The sequence below is a fragment of the Pelodiscus sinensis genome, chromosome 8 (genome assembly GCF_052426305.1).
Source record: "Pelodiscus sinensis isolate ZL-2025 chromosome 8, ASM5242630v1, whole genome shotgun sequence".
NCBI lineage: Eukaryota > Metazoa > Chordata > Testudines > Trionychidae > Pelodiscus > Pelodiscus sinensis.
In genome coordinates, this window is record NC_143059.1 from 37,344,314 (window position 1) to 37,370,978 (window position 26,665).

Genomic DNA, 26,665 nt, shown 5'->3' on the forward strand with positions numbered 1-26,665 from the left:
TAAAAAGGGATGCTTTTCTGAACTTCACCCTGGACTCATGCCTCATATTGCCTGTGCAAAAATGGAGATAATGTCTAAGCAACATATCCACATGCCATTTGAGATATTAACACGCAACCTATGGCAACATATCAGAGGCTTCACAGTTATCTTCACTATTCAGGGGAATAGTTATGTCTATGAATACTTCTTTTTTCTCTCTGTAGTTACTCTATCATCCTAAATGACTTAGCCACCTGCATTCTGCTACAAAGACCTTTTACATCTGCACTTGAAAGGGAATCCTCTGAACTGTCATTCATGTTAAAATTCGACACTTACCAACAAGGACTTAACAAGTCTTTGAACTTTCTCACCCATTACCAAGACAGTTTCCCCAATTATCACCTGTAATACCATTAACTCACAAACATCCCACTCTCCCTACCTTTAATATCAGCAATTCACAGACACTTACCTTCCTTCCTCCCCCTTCCCACCCCCCCCCCGCATCCCCCTTCTGTTCTGCAATGTGATTTGTCCTTTTCATATTTGTTCATTTTTTTAAATTGTATCCTTTGGTATATATGGTTGTGACTACTTTCTTCCACTATTTGATCTGAGGAAGTGGGTCTGGCCCACGAAAGCTCATCATCTAATAAACCATCTTGTTAGTCTTTAAAGTGCTACATTGTCCTGCATTTTGCTTCTATCATCCTAGAAGGTCAGGAATTACCTCTGGCAATTTGCCTGAGAATAATCTAAACTGTCTTTTAACTACTAACTGCTATAAAGGTAAAAGGCAATGAAGAAAGTTGTATTACAAATGTCCTAATTATGAAGTCAAAGATTTCTGGTCTCTTTAGAAGGGTCATCACTGGATTGAGCCAAGAAGGTTTTGGAATACTCACATAAATGTCAGGTTTTTTAGTTCTAGAATCTTCTTTGAAAATGCTCAATTAGTTATGGTTCTATAGGGAGAAAAGTTTAGCCACTCTAGGAGGCAGCCAACTCCAAGAACCGTGATTTCTCAAGATATAGCAGCCACTATGGAGGCCAAATTGTGGATGCACATGTGCCTCAGATGCACAAAATCAGATTTTTTTTGTCAAAATCAATGTGCCTCCTTGTGATCCTGTGAGGTCAAAATGACAGAGAGATGGTCCAGTTTCCTCACCATTCAAAGGTTGTGATAGCTAAAGACTTTGAAAGTGGGTATGAAGGATGGGTTGTGGGATTCACAGTGAACAACAGTTTGAAAAATCACACATACTATAGTAAAAATAACTGTTTTCTTTGAAAGTAAATGCCTGTGGGTCCCACTCGTGATGTCTAGTAAGTAACAGCCCCCTTAAGCATGGTGAGAATTAATAGTCTCAACTATATGCAATGCTACACCCACATTGGCCCAAACTGGGCTAAGTAATATCAGGCCCGTTGACAGTGGAAGACAAAGGGGACAACTGACCTGGGACCACTAATTTTACTCTAAGATCACAATGCATGCTTTCCATATAGTTACATCATTCCTTAAAACGTTACCTGTACACACATCTCATAATAATTATGAGTCTTAATAAGTTATATGCTTCCTATAGCTACTTTATATGTTATGCCCTTACGGATAAATACCCTGCAAGAGTCATTTGGTATCATGAGTTTGTCAAGACAAGAGTTTGTCAGCAAAGAACAAAGGAGTCTGCCAATGGACCTCTGTGTCACATTACTTTTGTTCTTTTGGAATGACAGACTGCTCTGATGTGGACTGCCTACCCAGTGAAGCCATGAGGGGCATGATTTACTTCGGAGAGGATGATACTGTGACAAGTGGGAGAAGGGTCCTCAAATACTGTACAGGTAGTGGTCAGGTTGGGGCCAGCTGCTCCAGTGCCACGCCTGCACCAGCTCGGGTGACTTTCCACTATCCTCTTGAGGTCATTCTGCAATACTTGAGAAAAGGAATCTTTGCTTGGAGCTGGTAAGGAGAAATAGGTCAGCAATAGTGAGGAGGACTATATTTCCTCATCAGAGGGCAGCACCAAGGGATGAAATGGGCCCAGTATCTGGCAGTGCTATTAAAAAAACCATAATCTTGTACTAGGGATGTTAGATATTGGTTAACTGAATAATCGTGTAACCACATGAAATTTTAGTAGTCATACGATTATTCTATAGTCCCCAACGGGCCAGCAACCTCTGTCTGTGGTGAGCCCATGCCGTAGCCCCTGTCCACAGGGGGTCCACAGCCACAGCCCCTATCCACAGGAGCAGCCTCTATCCATGGCAAGCCTGGGCCCTGGAGCTGGGCAGGGAAGGAAGCCAGGCCAGCGGAGGCTGGTGGCTTCGCTCCCCCACGGGGAGGCTCTGCTGTGCTGCTAAGCTTTATACTGCAGAGCCCTCTGAGATCTTCAGCTGTTACCCTAATACACAATTTTAACACCACTCACACTGACACATTCAAAGAAAATAAATTATAGTGTTTGTGTGAGGGAAGAGTTGTCTTCATGTACAGGACAAAGTAACTCAGAAATCACTACTACTATACTCACATCATTAGATTTATACTGAAAATTTTATGACTATACATGGAATTATTTTGAAACAGTGTTGAATGTATAATGCTGCCAGAAGCTAAGACTGACCAAACACACAGCAGTATTCACACCCTGTGCACTAATGTAGTAATCTCGGTACACAATATGCCTTCTGAGGTATTGTTTGAAACTCAACTTGCTGGTCAGTACTAGGGATGTGAAAGTCTAAATGTGTAAATGGTTAACTGATAACCTGGAGCTTATTGGTTAATGTTCACAGTTACACACAGGCATCTGCCCCTCTCCATGCTGCAGAGATAGTAGCGTGGGACAGCAGCCAGCTCACTGGGAGTGGGGTGGCAGGCAGGAGCTGGTGTGCACCGGGATCCTGCTTAAAAGTGGTTACACAGTTACCCGAGCATGGAGCAGCAGCCAGTACACACTAGGGAAGTAATCGTATAGTCAATTAACCAATAAGCAAACGCTTATAGGTTAATGCTATAAACTATACACATTTCCCTTTCCCTGCCAGTAATTTTTTAGCAGGCTGGCCAGCAGCCTGGCTCAGTCCTGGCTTGCAACAGGTCCAGGATCTACAGCTGCTGCAGCTCTGCATTTAAAGTGTATTAAGAGCCAGGCAGGCAGGCAACCCGGCTCAGTTCTGGCTCATGTTGGTTCCAGGACCTACCCCAGTTTCAGCTCTGCATTTCAAGTGCATTAAGAGCCATCCAGGTAGGCAGCCCACCTCAGTTCTGATTTGCATCAGGTCCAGGAGCTCAGATCCCCCTTAACAGGGACTGCTGCCACCTGGTGCTGCTGCCTCTCTCTCAGAAGCAGCAGCACAGGGTGATAGGCAGCCGGTCCACGAGGAGGCTGGTTTTTAAACTGCTTCCCCTCAAGGACCAGCTCCCACTTGGCAACCCGCGCTGCTGTGTTTGATACTATAGAATAGTCAATTAACCGATAAAATTTCATGAGGTTACTCGACTATTCAATTAACCGATATTTAACATCCCTAATATGCACTTTTAAGCTTCTGGCGCACACTGGCTGTTGCTCCATGCTGTGGGTGCAGGTAACTGTGTAATCACTGAGATTTTCAGTGATTACATGTTTACCCCATTGCCCCCTTTTTAACATCCCTAGTCAGTATTGTCCTAATAAAATATGTGTGGCAACTTCCTATGAGGAGCAAACAGGTCTGTTCTAAACAAAAGAATGCGTCCTTGCCTTAATTTGCATTTAAGCAATAAACAGAGTCATCAAACAGAGTCATCTACTATGGTTTGCTAAGTTAGGCAACCAAAATTTGTTTCATTTTTATCGTAACCATTTCTGAATGTTATGCCTCATTATTAGTACTGACTTAAAATCTCTCTCTTTGGAGTTAATAGACCTGTTTTATTGTTTTATATATTCCATTGTGTTTAAATTGAGGTGTCTGGGTAACTATTTAAGATAAGAGGCAAAGTGTATATTACTGTGTATAGTCTGCAGTTTAATCGACAAGTAGTTGGCAGGCTGCTTTTATTCAAACACATCTGAAAGTGGCATGCATATTGGTGGCCATTTGTCAATCCAGGTTGGAAGCTATAACTGCTAGGCACTATAAGGATAGATCTAGACTGCAGTGCTATTTTGGGATACTGAAGATATCCCAGAATAGCTATTCTGCATCTTTTGAACCAGTCCATTATTCAGAAATAGATTTTGAAATAACGGGCACACTATTCCAATGTCCCTGTAACCCTCATTTCACGAGGGCGAAGGGATGTTTCGGAATAGCGGTTTATTTAAAAATTAGATTGAAATAAGATATGCAATTTGCATTGCTCAAACCGCATCTCTTATTTTGACCTAAGGATGCAGTGTAGATGCACCTTAAGGCACCTACAGTTACAAGGCAGGGTGACAGAGCCCCTTTGCAGGTCTGGATTATACCCCAATATGTCACAAATACAAACTACAGTAAAACTCCATTGGTCCAGCATCTGATGGTCCGGCACTCCTGATGGTCCAGCACCATCAGGAATCCGGAAGTGCTCCGGGCAGCTGGACCATTGGAGCTGCTCTGTCCCCGCTTCCCTGATTCAGCCGTTGCTGAAACTGACCAGCGGCTGAATCAGAGAAGCCCGGGGCATAGCAGCTGGAGTGCTGCTGGTAGGTCCCGTAGCGCTGTCCCTCGGCTCTGTGGGACCAACCCGGCAGCACCCCAGCTGTCCCCAATTCAGCCATCGCTGAAACTGACCAGCGGCTGACTCCGGGAAGCCAGAGGCAGAGCTGCTCTGCCCCAGGGTTCCCGGAGTCAGCTGCTGGTCAGTTATGGCAGCAGCTGACTTGGAGACGCCGGGGGCAGAGCAGCTGGGGTGCTGCCGGGTTGGTCCGGTAGCGCCACCCTTCGGCGCTGAGGGACCAACCCAGCAGCACCCTAGCTGCTCTGCCCCAGGTGTCCCCAAGAGCAACTGAGGTGCTGCCAGGTTGGTCTCTCAGCGCCAAAGGGTGGCGCTACGGGACCAACCCAGCAGCACCCCAGCTGCTCTGCCGAAGGAGTCCCGATTCAGCTGCTGTTGAAACTGACCAGCAGAAGCTGAATCGGGGACGCGTGGGGCAGAGCCGGACTATCGGAAGGGGGGGTTATGAGGAGCCTGGGGTGGCATCTCCCCCACACCACCCTAGACCCCACATAGCCCCCCCTTCCGATAGTCTGGCATATCTGATAATCTGGCACCCCCTGGGTCCTAAAGGTGCTGGATTATCGGAAGTTTACTGTACACTGGAGAACAAGACTGCATTAAATCTCTCGCCCACTGCTTCCTTTGTATATATGTAGAAATGATTTGGTAATTTACTACTTTCAGAAACAATTTAAGAATGGTGCTTAGTTAATTTACAATATAAAATGGGACACTATATAGTTTTCTTTTAGGAACAGGGCAGTCATAGAACTATAATGGAGTGTCTAGCATAAAACAGTATATTACATAGATAAAGTATGAAAAGAAAAGATCGCTCAATTAAATTATTACAGGGGCACTTTTGAAAGTTAAAATAAATGTATTTTTGTTACCATAGAACAGCAAACTTAATAACATGCTCCAATTCCACAAAGCATGATGGAAGTATGCTACAGCTTGAAAGTTTAAAAGTTTGCTTAGAAATCAGTTGAACTTAAGACCCGCATAAAGCCCACAAACCAAAATCACAGTTTTTTTTTTTAATTTTAGTCTAAAACCACTGCTTCCTGTAAACTCAGTTTTTCCATTATGATCTTCAAGAAAAAAGTCCAATGTAATGCATTTCAATCAGGTCTAAAGATGTGTCCTTTTTTCCATTCCCAGATAGATCTATGAATAATAATCAAACGATAGCATCTCATAGACTCATAGGGCTCGTCTACACTGGCCCCTTTTCCGGAAGGGGCATGTAAATTTCATGAGTCGTAGTAGGGAAATGCGCGGGGGATTTAAATATCCCCCGCGGCATTTAAATAAAAATGTCCACCACTTTTTTCCGGCTTTTAAAAAAGCCGGAAAAGAGCGTCTACACTGGCCCCGATCCTCCGGAAAAAGTGTCCTTTGAAGTAGGAATAAGATCCTCCGGAAAAGGGCACTTTTTCCGGAGGATCGGGGCCAGTGTAGACGCTCTTTTCCGGCTTTTTTAAAAGCCGGAAAAAAGCGGCGGACATTTTTATTTAAATGCCGCGGGGGATATTTAAATCCCCCGCGCATTTCCCTACTACGACTCATGAAATTTACATGCCCCTTCCGGAAAAGGGGCCAGTGTAGACGTAGCCATAGACTTTAAGGTCAGAAGGGACCATTATGATCATCTAGTCTGACCACTGCACAGTACAGGCCCACAGAATCTTACCCACCCCTCCTAGAATAATTCTCTCACCTATATCTCAGATATTGAAGCTTTCAAATACTTTGAAGACCCCAAGATACAGAGATCCTCCAGCTGTGATCTGTACCCCATGCTATAGAGGAAGGCGAAAAACCTCCAGGGTCTCTGCCAATCTACACTGGAGGAAAATTCCTTCCTGACCCCAAATATGGCGATCAGCTAAACCCTGAGCATGTGGGCAAGACTCACCAGCCAGACACCCAGAAAGTTCTCTATAATAACTCCTATCATCCCTCCATTGACCTATTTCCCACTGATAATGAATGGTCAATTAGTTACCAAGATCATGTTATCTCATCAAACCATCCCCTTCATAAACCCATCTAGTTTAATCTTGAAACCAGATAGATCTTTTGCCCCCACTACTTCCCTTGGAAGGCTGTTCCAGAACTTCACTCCTCTAATGGTTAGAAACCTTCATCTAATCTCAAGTCTAAACTTCCTACTAGCCATCTTATATCCTTTTGTTCTTGTGTCCATATTGGTATTAAGCTTAAATAATTCCTCTCCCTCCCTGGTATTTATCCCTCTAATATATTTAAAGAGTGCAATCATGTCCCCCCTCAGCCTTCTTTTGGTTAAGATAAACAAGCCAAGCTCCTTAAGTCTCCTTTCATAAAACAGGTTTTCCATTCCTTGGATCATCCTAGTGGCCCTTCTTTGTACCTGTTCCAGTTTGAATTCATCCTTCTTAAACATGGGAGACCAGAACTGCACACAGTATTCCAAATGGGGTCTCACCAATGCCTTGTATAATGGCACTAACAACTCCTTATCTCTACTGGAAATACCTCGCCTAATACATCCCAAGACCGTATTAAGTCTTTTTCACGGCCATGTCACAATGGCGGCTCATAGTCATCCTATAATCAACCAGGACTCCAAGGTCCTTCTCCTCCTCCGTTACTTCCAACTGATGTGTCCCCAGCTTATAACTAAAATTCTTGTTATTAATCCCTAAATGCATAACCTTACACTTCTATTAAATTTCATCCTATTGCTATCACTCCAATTTACAAGATCATCCAGATCTTCCTGTGTGATATCCCGATCCTTTTCTGAATTGGCAATAGCTCCCAACTTTGTGTCATCTGCAAATTTTATCAGGACACTTCCACTTTTGGTGCCAAGGTCAGCGATAAAAAGATTAAATAAAATTGGCCCCAAAACTGATCCCATCTATATTACCTCTCTCATCACCCACATTTTCAGTTTTATGTTACGTCCATGTGGGGCACAGTTGTTATTCAGGGAGAGCTCATACAACAATTGAACATCAGAACAGGTTTAAAATGCAAACAACTTGGCAACAGATCAAGTATAATTATTTGACACATCACCATCCAAAGCATTTATAGCAAGATACTGGTTGACCTGAGTCATCACAAATAGGCATGGAAAGAAAGTAACATCTAGGGAGGCAACACAGGAGAAATTCAGCCTTTCCTTTTCTGGGAATATAGAAACTTTAGATCTGTAAGATCACAGGAGACAACCAGAAAATGGGAATTGTTCTGGACGTTGGATAGAATGTGCTTAGTTTGAAGGTCTCAAGTGTAATGTTCTCTCCCCTCATTAGCCTAGTGAGCTGATGGGGGCTTTGGAGCAGTTGATAATCATGCTGCAGTGGTCTCCAACCTTTTTAAATGTCAGGGCAATCCAAGATCTACCCCATCCTTTTCCCAAGACCTCACCCTTTCAATTCTCCTCCTCTCCATCATTTGCTGTCTCCAGTCCTTAGTCACTCTCACTGGGTTGAGACAGGAAGTCCAGGCTCTGGGGTGGAAATGAGGGATTTGGGTGTGGAAAGGGGTGAGAGGTGCAAGCTACGGGAGGGAGGAGGTGGAGAAGGGGATGCTGGCTCAGGGAGGAGGCCCCAGGTTGGGGATTGTTGGGCTCAGGTGGAGGGTTGGGGTGCTGAGCAAGCCACAGACTTATCGATGTGAGGGTGCAGGAGTTTGGGTTGGGATGTATGACGGGCTCGGGGCAGGGAGGTTGGGTGTATGATGGGTTCAGAACACAGATTTGCGGTATGTGGATGGTGCAGGAGTGTTGTGGCAGAAGACTGGAGATGTGGGGGTGCAGGAGTTTGGGAATGTGAGGGGCTCAGGAGTATGATGGGCTAGGATTCGGGTCTGGCGGGGTGCAGGTGTGTTATGATACTGCAGCCACATAGGGGCTTGTTGGCCAGGATTCATTTTTAAATAAAATATGTCAAACACAAAATGTTTCAGAATTGTCTTTATTTATGAGAGGGGTGGGGAACCTGTTTTGGGTCAGTCGGGAACCACACAAGTGAGAGGCAAAAAAAAAAAAAAAAACAACCAACCCAATCCTCACTGATATGGCCCCAACTGAGACAATTCACTCCCTTGGTACTCCAGCCCTCATGGGGGTGGGGGAAGATAGGCCTCAGGCTAGATTAACTCTTCTGAGTTCCAGGGTTAGTGGAATTTTTGGGCCCCTCTACACTCTGAAGTGGGGCCAAAAATGACAGATCCAGTGTGAGAGACAGGGCTGCCAGTGAGGGGGATAAGGATGGGGATGCAGAATCTGGGTGTAAAATAGGTACATAAGCAAGCAGGAGGTAGGTTTCTGGCCAGGGGTTAGGAACTGGATGCTGGTGGGGGTCTGACCAGGGATCAGGGTGCTGGTGGGGGTTTGGGCAGAGAGCAGGGTGCTAGTGGGGCCCTAGGCAGGGGACAGGGTTGCTAGTGGGGCCCTGGACTGGGTGCTGGTGGGGGCCTGGCCAGGGAGAGGGGGCAGGGACAGCTCGGCCGGTACCTGGGGATCCTGAGGCTGTGCACCAGCTCCAGCATAGCAGGATGCACGCATGCTGCTCCTCCCCTCCCCAAAACAGCCAGCACACTTCCTGAGAAGTCAGATCTGGTGCGCAGCCACGGGACTTCCTTCCCCGTGCTGCCTTCCTTCCCTCCTATGGCATGGGCGGGGAGGAGTCCTGTGGCTGTGCGCCAGATCCAGCATCTCAGGAAGTATGCGCACTACTCCTCTCCTCACAGCACTGGATGCGCTTCCTGAGAAGTCGGATCTTCGCCACCACAGGAAGGCAGGCAGGCAGGCAGCACAGGGAAGTAAGTCCTGCAGCTGCATGCCAGAGCTGGCATCTCAGGAACCGCTCCGGCCGTTTTGAGGAGGGGAGGAGCAGCACACGTACTTCCTGAGATTCCAGATCTGGTACGCAGCCATGGGACTTCCGCCCACCCCCTGGGAAGCCGGTGCTACCTCCATTTTTGCAGGAGGTTGTAGCGCCAGCGCTGGCTCCTTCTTGGGGATAGGAGGAAACAAAGGGGGGGGGTCTAGGAACACCTAAAGATCGACTGGTTGTGCCCCTACAAACAACCGGTCAAACGCTATCGACGGGTTGGTGACCACGGTCATACTGATTTGTGCCCACATTCTGTACCACAGCTCCTTATTCATCATAGAATCATAGAATACTAGGACCGGAAGAGACCTTGAGAGGCCATCGAGTTCAGTCCCCTGCCCTCATGGCAGGACCAAATACTGTCTAGACCATCCCTGATAGACATTCATCTAACCTATTCTTAAATATCTCCAGAGATGGAGATTCCACAACCTCCCTGGGCAATTTATTCCAGTGTTTAACCACCCTGACAGTTAGGAACTTTTTCTTAATGTCCAACCTAAACCTCCCTTGCTGCAGTTTAAGCCCATTGCTTCTTGTTCTATCCTCAGAGGCCAAGATGAACAAGTTTTCTCCCTCCTCCTACTTATGACACTGCTATCATGTCCCCCCTCAATCTTCTCTTTTCTAAATGAAACAAACCCAATTCCTTTAGCCTTCCCTCATAGGTCATGTTCTCTAGACCTTTAATCGCTCTCGTTGCTCTTCTCTGGACCCTCTCCAATTTCTCCACATCTTTCTTGAAATGCGGTGCCCAGAACCGAACACAATACTCCAATTGAGGCCTAACCAGCGCAGAGTAGAGCGGAAGAATGACTTCTCGTGTCTTGCTCACAACACACCTGTTAATGCATCCCAGAATCATGTTTGCTTTCTTTGCAACAGCATCACACTGCTGGCTCGTATTCAGCTTGTGGTTCACTATGACCCCTAGATCCCTTTCTGCTGTACTCCTTCCCAGACGGTAGCTTCCCATTCTATATGTATGAAACTGATTGTTCCTTCCTAAGTGGAGCACTTTGCATTTCTCTTTATTAAACTTCATCCTATTTACCTAAGACCATTTCTCCAATTTGTCCAGGTCATTTTGACTTATGACCTTATCCTCCAGATTAGTCGCAACCCCTCCCAGCTTGGAATCATCTGCCCCTGAGGAACCCCACTTGTTATGCCTTTCCAGCAGGATTGTGAACCATTAATAATAACTCTCTGAGTAGTAACCCCATCTAAGTTGTATTTACCTAGTTTATTGATAAGAATATCATGCGAGACAGTATCAAAAGCCTTACAAAAGTCTAAGTATACCACATCCACCGTTTCTCCCTTATCCACAAGACTCGTTATCCTATTAAAGAAAGTTATCAGATTGGTTTGACATGATTTGTTCTTTACAAATCCATGCTGGCTGTTCCCTATCGCCTTGCCACTTTCCAAGTGTTTACAGATGATTTCCTTAATTACATGCTCCATTATCTTCCCTGGGACAGACGTTAAACTAACTGGTCTGTAGTTTCCTGGGTTGTTCTTATTTCCCTTTTTATAGATGGGCACTATATTTGCCCTTTTCCAGTCCTCTAGAATCTCTCCTGTCTCCCATGATTTTCCAAAGATGATAGCTAGAGGCTCAGATACCTCCTTTATCAGCTCCTTGAGTATTCTAGGATGCATTTCATCACACCCTGGTGACTTGCAGGTATTTAACTTTTCTAGGTGATTTTTAACTTGTTCTTTTTTTATTTTACCTGCTAAAACTACCTCCTTCCCACAAGCATTCACTATGTTAGGCATTCCTTCATCATCAGACTTCTCGGTGAAGACCGAAACAAAGAAGTCATTGAGCATCTCTGCCATTTCCAAGTTTCCTGTTACTGTTTCTCCCTCCTCACTGACCAGTGGGCCTACCCTCTCCTTGGTCTTCCTCTTGCTTCTAATGTATTTATAAAAAGTCTTCTTTCCCTTTATTCCTGTAGCTAGTTTGAGCTCATTCTGTGCCTTTGCCTTTCTAATCTTACCCCTGAATTCTTGTGCTGTTTGCCTATATTCACCCTTTGTAATTTGTCCTACTTTCCATTTTTTATATGACTCCTTTTTTTATTTTTAGATCATGAAAGATCTCATGGTTAAGCCAATGTGGTCTTTTGCCGTATTTTCTATCTTTCCGACACATCGGAATACCTTGCTTTTGGGCCCTTAACAATGTCCCTTTGAAAAACTGCCAACTCTCCTCAGCTGTTTTTCCCCTCAGTCTCGATTTCCATGGGACCTTATCTATCAGCTCTCTGAGCTTACCAAAATCCATCTTCCTGAAATCCATTGTCTCTATTTTGCTGTTCTCCCTTCTACCCTTCCTTAGAATTGTGAACTCTATGATTTCATGATCACTTTCACCCAAGTTGCCTTCCACTTGCAAATTCTCAACCAGTTCCTCCCTATTTGTTAGGATCAAATCTAGAACAGCTTCCCCCGGGTAGCTTTTTCAACCTTCTGAAATAAAAAGTTGTCTCCAATGCAGTCCAAGAACTTATTGGATAGTCTGTGCCCCGCAGTGTTATTTTCCCAACATATATCTGGATAGTTGAAGCCCCCCACCGCTACCAAATCTTGGGCTTTGGAAGATTTTGTTAGTTGTTTAAAAAAAGCCTCATCCACTTCTACCACCTGGGTAGGTGGCCTGTAGTAGATTCCTAGCATGACATCACCTTTGTTTTTAATCCCTTTTAGCCTAACCCAGAGACTCTCAACACTTCCGTTTCTTATGCCCATCTCCACCTCACTCCAAGTGTGTTCATTTTTAATGTATAAGGAAACACCTCCTCCCTTTTTCCCCTGTCTATCCTTCCTGACCAAGCTGTATCCTTCTCTACAAACATTCCAACCATGTGTATTATCCCAGCAAGTTTCTGTGATGCCAACAATGTCATAATTCATCACCCTTCCAAAAAAAAAATATCAACATAAGAACGGCCATACTGGGTCAGATTTAAGGTCCATCTAGCCCAGTATCCTGTCTTCTGACAGTGGCCAATATCAGGTGCCCAATCTGGGGTGGACCAAAGAAAATGATCAAGCAATTTGTCTCCTGCAATCCTTCTCCAGCCTTTGACAAACAGAGGCCAGGGGCACCATTCCTTACCCCCTGGGTAAAAGCCTTTCATGGACCTAACCTCCATGAATTTATCTAGCTTCTTCTGAAACTCTGTTATAGTACTAGCCTTCACAGCCTCCTCTGGCAAGGAGTTCCACAAGTTGACTGTGCACTGTGTGAAGAAGTTTCTTTTATTAGTTTTAAACCTGCTACTCATTAATTTCATTTTGTGTCCTCTAGTTCTTATATTATGGGAAGAAGTAAATAACTTTTCTTTATTCACCCTCTCCACACCACTCATGATTTTATATACCGCTCTCATATCACCCCTCAGGCTCTTCTTTTCTAAACTGAAAAGTCCCAGTCTCTTTAGCCTCTCCTCATATGGGACCCGTTCCAAACACCCAATCATTTTAGTTGCTCGTTTCTGAACCTTTTCTAATGCCAAAATATCTTTTTTGAGGGGAGGAGACCACCTCTGTACATAATATTCAAGATGTGGGCGTACTATAGTTTTATATAGGGGCAGTAAGATACTCTTCGTCTTATTTTCTATCCCTTTTTTAAATAATTCCTAGCATCCTATTGGCTTTTTTGACTGCCCCTGCACACCGTGTGGATGTTTTCAGAGAACTATCCACAATAACTCCAAGATCTCTTTTCCTGATTAGTTGTAGCTAAATTAGCCCCTATCATTTTGCATGTATAGTTGGGGTTATTTTTTCCAATGTGCATTACTTTACACGTATCCACATTAAATTTCATTTGTCATTTTGTTGCCCAGTCACTAAGTTTGGAGAGATCTTTTTGAAGTTCTTCACAGTCTGCTTTGGTCTTGACTATCTTGAACAGTTTAGTATCGTCCGCAAACTTTGCCACCTCACTGCTCACCCCTTTCTCTAGATAGTTTATGAATAAGTTGAATAGGATTAGTCCTAGGACTGACCCTTGGGGAACACCACTAGTTACACCTCTCCATTCGGAAAATTTACCATTTATTCCTAACCTTTGTTTCCTGTCTTTTAAACCAGTTCTCAATCCATGAAAGGATCTTCCCTCTTATCCCATGACAACCTAATTTACACAAGAGTCTTTGGTGAGGGACCTTGTCAAAAGCTTTCTGGAAATCTAAGTATACTGTATCTACTGGATCCCCCTTGTCCACATGTTTGTTAAACTCCTCAAAGATCTCTAATAGATTAGTAAGACATGATTTCCCTTTACAGAAACCATGTTGACTTTTGCCCAACAAATTATGTTCTTCTACGTGTCTGATAATTTTATTGTTTACTATTGTTTCAACTAATTTGCCTGGTACTGATGTTAGACTTACTGGCCTGTAAGTGCCAGGGTTGCCTCTAGAGCCCTTTTTAAATATTGGCAATATGTTAGCTGTCTTCCAGTCCTTGGGTACAGAAGCTGATTTAAAGGATAGGTTACAAACCACAGTTAGCAGTTCTGCAATTTCACATTTGAGTTCTTTCAGAACCCTTGGGTGAATGCCACCTGGTCCCGGTGATTTGTTACTGTTAAGTTTTTCTATTTGCTCCAAAACCTGGCACAATCACTTTAAGAACCACAGAAATAAAACAATGAAAAGGGACTCCATGGAGCCCCTATGAAAGCAGAAATAAGACCTATTTTTGACCATAACTTTACATTTTAAAAAAAGCAATAAAAATGTATAGCACACTTCTCTCACTGAAAGGGACATTTCTGATCCCATTTTATTCTTGCACATAAATGTAGTCTATATGTACAAAAAAAGAGATACTTGGACAGAGCCTGCATGAACATCTTGGAACTTTAGCATTAAGCACCAAATTTTGAAATAGGCTCTCTCAAAATAAACTATGCAATTTGCATAGTTCAAATTGCGTAGCTTATTTTTGAGTTATGCACAACTGTGTAGATGTACCCAATAGAAAAGATGAAAGGGGTAAAGGCACTGCAGAGTGGGGAAGGCAGAGAGAACTGATGGACTATGTGGAACGAGAAGATTAAGGGGGAAGTTGGGCAAAGAATGAAAGCTTTTTAGGATAGAATGGAGTTGGATAAAGACAAACTGCTTTACTGTATGACAAGAGAAAACTGAAGGAATGTATCACCAGGATAGAGGAGAAAACTGAGGAACTGAGGGGAGGATGGATGGAATGCAGAGGGTATAACTGACACATGATCACACAATTTATAGATTTCTGAAGGGGAAATTATAGGAAGCCACTCTGATTTATTAAGCAAATTATATGAAAGTGTCATTCAATTTTAACCCCTCAGGCTTTTCTGCCAAGCCCACATAGACAATTCTGACAAACTTTGTAGTCAAATGCCATGCAGACTTATGTAACATTCCATTCCTATCAATGTCACACTTGAATACATCACTTTGCCTATGGCCATACTCTGTGAGCATTCACTGATGTCATTAGTCTTCAATTCCGTCGTCCAATGCTGATTATCAAAATTCCTTTTTTTGGACGTTAAATACTTGGTTTCTCTATCTCAAATATGCTTATTCTTGTTCTTTGAAAAGAAAGTGACAAACTATGAAACTCATGATAGTGGTAAAAGTCAATGGTTTGAATGCTTCACTGACAGAGTTTAAACAGGAGATAAATCTGATGTTAATCAGTTACCAAACCGGTTCATCTACTGGTACTCTATGTTAGACATTATCTACCCTATCTCATGGAAGACAAAACCCAGACATCTTAAAATAGCTAGCTAACAGAAATACTGGAACTATTCATCTGGTGTTATTCACACAGTACAATCTGAGCCTTTTGTGTGTTTTTTGTTGCATTGCTTATCTTCTTTTGCACTTTTTAAAGAGTGATGTAATCACTGTAGCATATGTCTTCAGTAACAAGTTAACAAGTACCCGCATGGCCCCCCAGTACGCCAACATCTTTATGGCTGACTTAGAACAAAGTTTCCTCAGACCCCATACCCTTTTACCCCTCCAGACCCAAGGCCAAGAAACACTGGACGCATTCCACAGAGACTTTAACAACGTACACCCCACCATCAATCTCAGCCTGGACCATTCAACACGAGAGATCCATTTCCTGGACACCACAGTACAAATCACTAATGGAAAATTAAATACCACTCTCTACAAAAACCCACTGATTTCTACAATTACCTACATGCCTCCAGCTTCCATCCAGGACACACCATGTGATCCATTGTCTATAGTCAAGCCCTTAGGTACAACTGCATCTGCTCTAATCCCACTGACAGAGACCAGAAATGTCAAGATCTCTACCAAGCATCTGTAAATCTCACTTACCCACTGGGGGAAATAAAAAAACAAATTGAAAGAGTCAAGACGAATACCCAGAAACCATCTACTTCAAGATAGGCCCAAGAAAACCAACAACAGAACACCACTTGTCATTACCTATAGGCCTCAACTTAAACCCCTCCAACACATTATCAATAACATGCAGTCTATACTGGAACAGGATACTACACTCAGAGAGGCTCTGGGGGACAGACCCATAGTCTCCTATAGACAGCTACCTAACCTCAGGAAGATTCTTACCAACAACCACAGGACATACCACATGAATACCAACCCTGGAACTTTTCCTTGCAACAAACCCCGTTGCCAACTTTGTCCACATATTTACTCTGGTGACACCATCACTGGACCTAACCATGTCAGTTATATGATCAAGAACACATATTCCTGTTCATCCAGAAATATAATTTATGCTATCATGTGCCAACAGTGTCCTTCTGCTATGTATATTGGACAGACTTCTCAGACACTTCGCCAAAGAATTAATGCCCGCAAATCAGACATCAGACATCTTCACAAGGAAAAACCAATTGCTTTTCATTTCAGCCTACCTGGACATAGTCTTAACGAACTTACTACATGCATCTTATTTCAAAGAGACTTTAACACCAGATTACAGAGGGAAACTTCAGAACTTTCTTTCATCCTTAAATTTGACACTTTACAAATGGGCCTTAATAAAGATGCTAATTACCTTACCCATTACAAAGATAGCTTCCCACTTATCACCCTTGATTAGCCATTCATTGACTCAAATAGCTATTCCCTCCCTCCTCTACCCACCCTACCTTCTGTACTAAATCTGATTTGTCAGTTTAATAATGTGTTCACTTTTTTCATTGTATTCCTTTGGTATATATGGTCATGCCAATTCTCTTCCAGAATATGATCTGAGGAAGTGGGTCTGGCCCACGAAAGCTCATCACCTATTAAACCATCTTGTTAGTCTTTAAAGTGCTGCATAGTTTTTCCTTTTCTAAAAGGTGTAAGCTCTCTTGTGCAAGAGGGCAGTGTGGATGCTAAAATGGCCATCGGAGCTTTCTTGCGCAAGACAGTGTCCACACTGCCATGGATGCTCTTGCGCAAAAGCACAGCTCGCACTTGGCAGTGTGGACGTGTTCTTGCGCAAGACTTCTTGCACAAGAACCCTTGCGCAAGAAGCCTCCAGTGTAGACATAGCCTAAGAGTTTCCTCCCATGAGCAGAATGAATTGTGTTATCTATACTTAAACTGACCTCACTGAAGTGAATTGGCATTCTGACAACATGAATACTTAAGATACGCAGTGATTGTGAGAGCAGCTGAGGAGTTGTTCTATTGAACTTTGTTAACTTGAGCTATGACCTAGATTTAATTAAAAGCACCAACACATTCAAAAGGTAAGCATTTTTGCATGTGACCGGGACATGAACTTGGGGCAATACTTGAGTTCACTCTGAAGTGAAGACAAGCCTACATATTTAAAAATATTTATCAACGCTATTTAGGAATAGCTTTCTCCTGTATTTTATGAACAAAAAGTGTGCACTACAAATCTAAATAGACTATGTGATTTAGATTTTTCTGAGCCTGACAATGGAACACTTAAAAATACTACACAGGATTTCAGTTTTATACTTTAAATATCTGCTTCTCCAAAAAGTGATTATCACCAAACATCAACATTTTAAAAAATTGTACTTACTTGTATTTTAAGAGCAGCCACTGAATTAACCAGAGTCCTACAAGGATCATGCCATTAATTTCACAAATAGAAAAGGCCCATTGCACTCTGTTAAAATGGTCAAAAAATGCATCTGGTAGAGGAGGCTGCATCTCCTTGGGAGGCACTCGTTCGTGGACGACTGAAATCGTCACTGTGGTAAAGATAAAACAGCAAAGTGCATAAAGAAAAGCCAGGAAAGTCTTCCCCCACTCCATAGGATACTGGGTACGTTCTGGCTCTGGCATGGGGATCTTTATCATCTCCTTCTTATATCCATTTGGCATTCCATTTAGTTTGAAAGTGCTGAAATGATTTTCACTTGTGGTGACATCCGTACTGATGCTGAGGTGCCCATTGGCATGCCCATTTTTGTGCGCTTCAATGTGATGCTCCATTTTTAAAGTTTCAAGCATGTCCAACAACCTCTGCCCATTGTCAGAAGACACGCGTGATAAAGGTGGCTTCTTAAAATCCTCCTTAGTTAGATTGATCAAATCCTGCCCAGTGAAACATCCCAGTGGTTCACAGTATTCTGGCACAGCATTCTCCATCAACCAATTTGCCACCTCTATAGGTGACCATAATGCCACTTCTTTCATTTCGTCAGGCAAATGCATGCAGTCTTAAGTTTACTTTAAACGAGGCAGCAGTCACTATTTCTCCAGTACAACAAAAAGCCTCTCTTTGGCTTGTTCATCCTCTCAGATGTACATCAAAAACTAGATTGGCAAGCTGACAAGTACAAGTTTCCAAACACTGTGCAAATAACAATACGTTGTAGCCAGGCCAGGAAATGGTTCACTTTTTTTGCATTTATACTCTTCTTTCTGTTGAGGAAAAAAAGGGCGGTTAAGACAGTGTTTACCAGTAAGTTTGCATTTTATGTTCATGGGGGAAAAAAATTAAAAATTAATCCAAAGAAGCAATACATACATTGGAGCATGAAGTAACAGCAGCTTTTAAAACTCAGACAAATGCAAATGATTTTACTTTTTAGGTTTGTTCTGAATACTCAAGATTTGCATTTGAGCCTATGTATGTGTTACTTTAACAACTAATGTAAGTTGTCTGGGACAACCTCTTTTTGTTCGATGTTTGTACAGCCCCTGACACAGTGGGTCCTGGTCCATGATTAGGGATCCTCAAGTTAGGCAACAGAAATAATAAAATCATTACATGTTCATCCATCAACCGTGTGATCTTATTAATGTAGCTCCTATCCTCTCCCCTGCTGCTGCCTTTGATACAGAGGCAGCTGCACGGGATGGCAGGGGGCTTCCCGAGAGTGGGGTCAGAAACACACTGGCTGCTGGCCCCACCCTTTGGGACTATAGAATAGTTGACTAACTGCTAAGAATTCATACGGTTACTCAACTATTCTATTACCTAGTATTTAACATCCCTAGTCTGGGAAGGAATGTAAGCGCAGGAGGGAGCTCTGGGTTAGTTACAGTGTTGGGATAGAGCAGAAGGTGGGGAGTATGGGCTCTGGGAGAGAGTTCAGTTTCAGGAGGGGGTTCTGACCTGGGGCAGAGGGTTGAGATGCAGGCTCTGGCAAGGAGGTACTTACTAAAAGCGGGTCCCAGCCTGTGGCACAGTGGAGCGCTCAGGCAGGCTGCTCGCATTCTGTGGCTCCACACTGCTCCCAAATACTTCCATGTCTGCAGCAGGGGGCACGGAGGGCAGTGGGTTGCTGTGTGCTGTCTGTGCCCGCAAGCACAGGCCCCACAGATCCTATTTACTAGTTTCCAGCCAATGGGAGCTGTGAGGACAATGCTTCGGGAAAAAGAGAGGGACACTGCATGGAGACCCGCTGTCCCCCTCAAGGGGCATGCAGAGACATGGCACCAGCAGCCATCTGCTTTTGGGAGCAGCATGGAGCCATGCTGTTGCTGAGCACGTTTCTGCACTGCAGGATGGGGAGACATGTTAGGTGTGTCAGATCCAGCCTACACTCTGGATTTGCCTACCTCTGTCCTACATGCTATAGTAATAGAAATATTAACAAATAATACCATTACCATTCTGCTACCCCAGGCAGTAATATACAAATAGGCCTACAAAGCAACATAAGCTTACCTAAAGAAACCAAGTTAAAGCATATAATGCTAATGTTTGTGTTAATATCAGTGAGAGAAATCTAAGCCCACAGGGCATATTTCAAAATTGCTGTTGGGAGTGTACCCTGGATGATTAGCAGTTGATTTGCTTCTAGATGGCTGTGGGATGGCCTCTCAGGCAGATGGATTACATAACATACAGCTTTAAAACATTACAATAAAAGTTGAAGTTGGCTTACAAGACTGCAGACACCACTATATTTTGAGTATGAGACTCTTCAGCAACTGTGCTGTTGTATTTTGAGACAGTTGCATCCTCTGAATTAGTGGTGGGCAATCTGCAGCCCGAAGGCCATATGTGTCCCATAGGGATTCTATATGTGGTCCGTGAGACATTTTGTTTACCGCTGCCTATGCATAGGATTGCCATATTTTGCTGGTTTCCATGTGCATAACTTTTTTCCTACTGGTGTTACTAAAAGGGTGTATCTAGACTACAAGGTTTTATTGACAAAAGTGGACTTCTGTCGACAAAACTATACAGAACAGAACAGAACTAGAAATATGGCTCAAGCAAGGGGCAATCCCTACGTACTTGCTTAAGTTGCAAAATAAAGTAAGTGCAAGGCTGAGCCTGTGATGAGAACAGCTAGTTTGAGAACTAATAAGGTAACTCCCTGTTTCTGTTCTCACCCTGATCTTAACGAACTGTCTCTGCCCTCTGTTTGTTTTAACTCCCTGTCTCCTTGTTGTTTGGTACTTGCCTTCTAGGCTGATAAGACAGCTATTGACGCATTATGAATTGCTTAAGGCCATGAAGTATACGCATTAACACTAGAAGCTTCAAATTAATTAAGGGGGGGCTGAGATGCTTAGGCAAATGTTTTATGACGCGACGGAACTGTCTATATAATCTTACTTGTTACTGAAGTCAGAGCTGGTTCACTTAGGAGATGGGCCGCTCTCTATTGTAGTGCGCACTATTCAATAAAGAGCTTGTGATTGGATCTTGCTGGTGTTGCCTGTCTCTTTGCGGTCAGACAACGAACGGAGGCCGTCCGGGTTAAAGTCCCTGACATGAAGTAAGGTGTGTGCTGATTGCATGCGACATTGACTGCGAGAGTTGTGCATTCCCACTGCATCCAATCAAAATTCTACTACATTTCAATCTGCACACCTTGCAAATTCTAGGTATGCAAGTACAGTTAGCAAAATTACTCTGTCCCAGGAGACTGTCTTGGTAACCACAACCTTGCAACCCACTGACTAGCCTAGGCTGCCCATCACTATTCTGTGTAGAGTCAAAGCAGAGGTGCTGGAACTAGGGTGCAGCAGCATCCCCAACGTTAAGTGTTTTCTAGATTTCCTTCATATACAAGGCTTACAGTTTTATTCAATGACATTCAGAACCCCCACTATTAATACTGTTCCAACACTAATGATTCAAAGGCTAACCCCCATGTGGAACACATTGTAGTAGTCAGACTAGAGGTAATAAAGGTCCGAATTATAGTGACAAAGTTCACATTCAGAACAGAAGACTGCAATGAAGATAAAAAATATTCTCAAATTATTGAACCTATTTACATGTTCACCTTTGGAAAGAAAAGTCTATTACAGTATCACCTTAATAACTGATCAGCACTTTTTCATATTCCTGGTAGGAACAAAAACATTTTCTGAAGTATTAATAGAAATCCATCTACAGAATTCACTTATACCCTATGCAGTGAAATGGTAACACAAACAGAATCACACAGAGGTAAGTGACATAGGTTGAGAAGAGCTGAGTTACAGTTACAGTGATACCTTAGTTATGTCAGTTGGATAGTAGCTCAACCAATTATCTTCAGGTGACATTTGGGATACACAATAATAATAAAGTTTGTATACATGACTTTTTCTCCTCTTCTGCCTGCTTCTCTGAAGTAGTTATGGAGACAGTAACAAACATTATCGTGCTAGGCTTTCACCTGACTCACAATTGTATTAACCAAAGAGTTGCTATGCATGCCTTTGTTATGTTGCTATGGAGATACTACTTTATCTGGTTCACAATTTACTAATATATGCTGGGCTAGCAAAAAAGAAGAAAAAAATCCCCACACACATTATATTGCCAATACTACCAATAATATTAATAAAACAGCAGTTATAAATTGCCTAAATTGGCCCATAATGTTGCTCACTTATGCTAAGTGTCCCATAATTCCTTGCATTCACAGAAGTAAGTCATAGTGTGAACAAACAGGGAAGCTATCAAAGAGCAGGACAAATTAACATTTTACCATGGTAAAAGAAAAGAGATGTTCTCTCATAGGCCTATAATGGAATATCCCAAAGGAAGGGGACAATACATATGATTTTACTACCGAAGCATAGCCCTAAGTGATGTCTTCATGTTCTTTGGTACTTGGAATACGTGTTCAGAACAAAGAGATAAAAGGTACATCACGATACCAGAAAAACAAGGTACAGAGGTTGGTTAAATCTAGTTGCAGACAATGTACACAGTATTTTTACTTGTAAACAGGTAGGATATACAAATGTGGCTTCCGGAGCATAACTTTAGAAGCACATCCACCATGTGCTGCATGAGACAGCTTCCCAGAATCTGGTATCGTACTGAATCTTTTTTTGTACTATATTATTAGGCTTATACCAGGGGTGGGGATCCTCAGACCCGAGGTTCGGGTGCAGCCTCTGGCTTGCCTGGATCCAGCACCTGAGGCTCCGGGATCCCCCCACATTGGGGAGCCTGTGCTGGTGCTCCAGACCCCATGCCACCCACACACTCAACCACAGGGCCAGAGCAAACAAAATCTACAAGCCGCTCTTGTGTGCAAGGGGAATGTGAGTAGTGTCTTTTTCCTTCCCAGTCAGGGGCTTCTCACTTTCCTTTTCACTTGTGTGCAGCCCCTGACTGATTTTTCTGTGACCCCTGACCCAAAAAAGGTTCCCCACTCCTGGCTTATAGCAATAAACCTGATTGATATTAGTTATTTGGTCTCTTGGATACATCTCCTAACCAACCAAAGTACAATCAACTAATCAAGCAATTGCCCATACCATTTATCAAATGGCTGAGTTTTCCTGACAAATTACTTTCTTCCCACTGAACAAGAGAAATCCATTGTGCTTTTCCACAATATATATATAACCAATTCGTAAATATATTGTATATATAATAAATGTATTACATAACATACTTGAAATAATGCTGCAATGTCTTTTTAATATTTGTGAATGCAAGTGAGACTCCTCTTAGCAAAAATGGTCACTTTCCATTTTTTCCAGTGGGGCTAATCCAGACTATTTTCAGGGAAGATAGTGGTCCTTTAGGTACTATGTGAAGACACAGGAGAATGTGAAGGTGCTGAGAATGAAACCATGGAGGCAACTGTTAGAATAAATGGGTTAGGAAACAGAACAAAACACTGAGGAGTCTGACATGTAAGGAGCAATAGGCAAACTAAAGAAGGCATATGGAACTGGAGTATGGCAAAGAGCAAGAGAGGGAAGGAACAGGAAGGGCAAACACATGTAAGAACAGGTGGAGAGACAAGAGATTATAAGGGAAAGCTAGTGGGACTGCTGTCTGATCCTGTCCAGGTAGGGAAGAAGATAGATGGCAGCTCCCTACATGCTAGGGAATAGGAGAAGTTAAAACCTGCTTCAAGTAGTGGATATTATATGGATGGAGTGGAGGGAATGTTAGGGCAGGAAGCTCAGTTACTGTTCTTGACCTCTCCCCGCTCTGGGCAGAAACTGGGTTTCCTGCCCTAGCCTTGAAATACGGTGGGGCTTTTGCCCTATAGAGCGGAAAATCCATATTTAATTTCACTAAATTAAATGATATTTAAAAGATCCTGAAATAAAATTAGCTGAAATCTAGGTTATTTGTCAACAGTTGAAATATGCAACTTTTCTTCCACCCTAACAGGGATTAGGGTTGCCAGGTGTCAGTATTTTATTGGACAGTCCAGTTTTTGCGCCCTCTGTCTGGTAAAAAAATTCAGAAAAAAACAGACGTGTGCAATGTCCAGTATTTTCTGTTTTTCCAGCTGGGTGCCAGACGGAAGCCTGGCGGGGGATGTGGCTGGGAGGCGGGGCCACGAACGGCGCTGGGAGCCTATGGTAGAGTGCAAAAGCCTGGTGGGGGCAGTGGCTGGCACTCCCAGCCAATCTCCCCGCCCGGCTTCTGCACGCAACCAGAGGCTCCCAGTGCCGATCGCGGCCCCGCCTCTCAGCTGGGAGCCTGTGGTTGCGTGCAGAAGCTGGGCGGGGGGAGTGGCTGGAAGTCCCAGCCACACTCCCTACCCCTGCCAGGTTTCTGCACGCAACCAGAGGGAGTCCCAGGCTGGGAGGTGGGGCTGCAATCCGCGCTGGGAGCCTCTGGTTGCGTGCAGAAGCCAGGCGGGGGTGAGGGGAGTGGCTGGGAGGCAGGGCGCAATCAGCGCTGAGAGCCCTCAGCGGATTGCGTCTGAGGAGTGATGCCTTGGGGACGAGGAGAAGCCCTGCTCCTGAGCACTGTTCAAGAGAGTTGTGGCTCTGTAGTCCAGGAGAGAAGCCTGGAGGTTCTTTGTAGTTGCATTTAGGCACCTTCCATGGGCTCTCAGTCACAACTGACTGGGGTGGCATTTCTGCTTCTTCCCACTGGGACACCCAAAGTCCTGGCTATGGGGTAGTCACTTTCCTACCCATGGTTGCTCCTCCCTTCTCTCCCCCCCCCCCCCACTGTGTTGCCCCGGGGTCTGCCTCTCTCTGCTTTGGGTAGCAAGCAGCTGCTTTGCAGAGCAGGATCTGCTGCCTCCCCCTTTGTTCCCAGCTTGGTGGCTCTTGGTAGTAGACACACAGGATGGGTGTTCGGTGTGGATGGGGTTTTTTTTTTTTTTTGGCTCGAAAATATTTTAGCCCATGTGTTCGGTATTTTTGGGAGACCATCTGGCAACCCTAATAGGGATATGCACAACAGACTTAAGTCTATTTTAAGAGAATCAAGATCAAGACAGGATTTGGATAATACTCTTACAAAGAAGTCAATTTAAGGTTGCATGACCAGCCTCAATGCTGGTATTTCCTAAGTGCTGAATACTTGACTTTGGAACATGAATGCGCCTTAAAATAGTGAATGGGGGGAAAGGGTAACACCATTTTCTGGATGTCTAGCCCTTCAGTTAGCTAAAGTCTTTTCTCAGTAGTTGTTAACTATTTATACCTAACCCTAACTGCTTTGCCTGCAAGGGTTAAAACCATAGACAGTGAGTTCTAGAGAGTCCCCAGGAATGCTTAGGGGAACAGGAAATGGGTTGGCAGGAGGCCAGGATGGCTAATGAAAACAGAATATGGGATTTTGAATTGGAAGCAGTAACCCTTCTTGTACTTTTGTGTGGCCAGAGAAGAGTGCCTGAAAGGAGCTAGGAAGCCAGGCCTGGAGAATCCAGTGACATTTCATACTTAGGAAAGTACTAAGCCTTGAAACTACAGTACGTGAGTAGAAGAGGGAATGTTTAGTCAGATGCAATCTTATTTTTGGATTTGTGAGACTTCGCTGTGCTGAGCACATTTTACTACTCACTTATACAGTAACTTTCTAAGGTGAATCTCAGGGAAACCATTCTCTGTAGCTTTAATCCTTTTTTCAGTTGCTCTGTAACACCTCGCAACCAAACAATGTTTCACCAAATGTGTTTTCTTTTTAAATAAAAATCACTCTTTTAAAAACATCATATGATTCCTGTATCCTAGAAGGGGGAACATTCTGTGGGCACATGCCTAAGACTGCAGTTTCAAACTATTAAGAGGAAGTTCTATTTTAAGCTGATCTCAGCAGCTTGGTTTTTAAGCTCTCTTGAGAGGGAGGGTTAAAAGAGTTTAAGAGTACCTCAGAGGAAGGAAATACCAAATGTGCCTTCCTGACACTTTAAAGGGGTTTTGCATTTGCCTGGTAGCAGTGTTGCCAATCCAAGGCCAGGGAATCTGTAGCCTTGGAGAGTTTTTAATGCAGGCCTTTAAAGTCTCTTCTGCACTCAAACTGCCAGATTGGGGAACAGTCTTGACATATAGTTTTATATGTTATTTGTTAGTTTTTAAGAAGCAAATTAACACTGAAACACACCCGAAATTTCTTCATGTGGAACCATACTGACTCCCAGATAATTGGGATTTGAACCTATGCTCTTTAACTCCACAGTATAATCCTCATTCCTTGAACAGCAGTGGACTTTCTGTCTACATGGGGAGAAAGCCATTGAAGGATAACAAATTTTTACTTGTAACATTGTGAAACTCTCATTTATCTGTATAACACAGAAACAAATACTTTCCTGCCTCCCATTAGTATGAGGTTTTCCTGAATAATAACGGATATGAATTGCACCTATACATAGAATACCTACGGCTAGCACTCCAAGTCTTCTCCTGGTGCTCAGCATAGCATCATTTGTCATAGACAAAAAGCGTATCTGCCATTGTGTCCTCCAGGAGCATAGGTAGGGCAGGCAGCACATGGCTCTAGCAGCTCTGGAGCATGGAGAAGGTGGGTTATGTGTATGCTCTGCTTCCCCTGCCCTGAAGCACAGGGAAGGTGCACTAACCCAGCATTCTCAGCGTCAGTGTGGCTGAAGCCCATGGGCAGGCCAAGAGCTGCACCGAAGCAAGGGGTGTTCTGAAAGCAGAGTGTGGGCGGAGCTGGGTTGGCCATTTTGCCTCTTATACCCACCACTCATAGTCAGAGGCATATCACATAATCAAATTTATGAGTATATTGAAAACAAAGGGGTTTTCCTTAGTTGCTTGTGAATGATTGCTGTCTTAGAGAACACTTGCTCCCTAGTTCAAGCTAGGGATGCAAATGTAGGTGACCAAAACTGCTAATGAAGCGGGGATTTAAATATCCCGCACTTCATTAGCATGATCTTGCC

At 43.5% G+C, this 26,665-nt stretch overlaps 1 protein-coding gene across 15 annotated transcripts in view; it reads right to left on the bottom strand.

The window, feature by feature from the left end:
* The window catches only part of SGMS1 (sphingomyelin synthase 1), a 211,785-nt gene that overhangs the window by 25,161 nt on the left and 159,959 nt on the right, over window positions 1-26,665 (bottom strand). For 14 of the 15 annotated variants that reach the window (XM_089780152.1, XM_075935077.2, XM_075935069.2 and 11 more), the window contains one exon: window positions 17,662-18,509. In XM_089780152.1, coding sequence (XP_089636278.1) covers window positions 17,662-18,299 — 638 coding nt within the window. In that variant the 5' untranslated portion in view covers window positions 18,300-18,509. Of the gene's footprint in view, window positions 1-17,661; window positions 18,510-21,551; window positions 22,083-26,665 lie in introns of those variants that run through there. The other variant, XM_025183846.3, reaches the window with a different exon arrangement.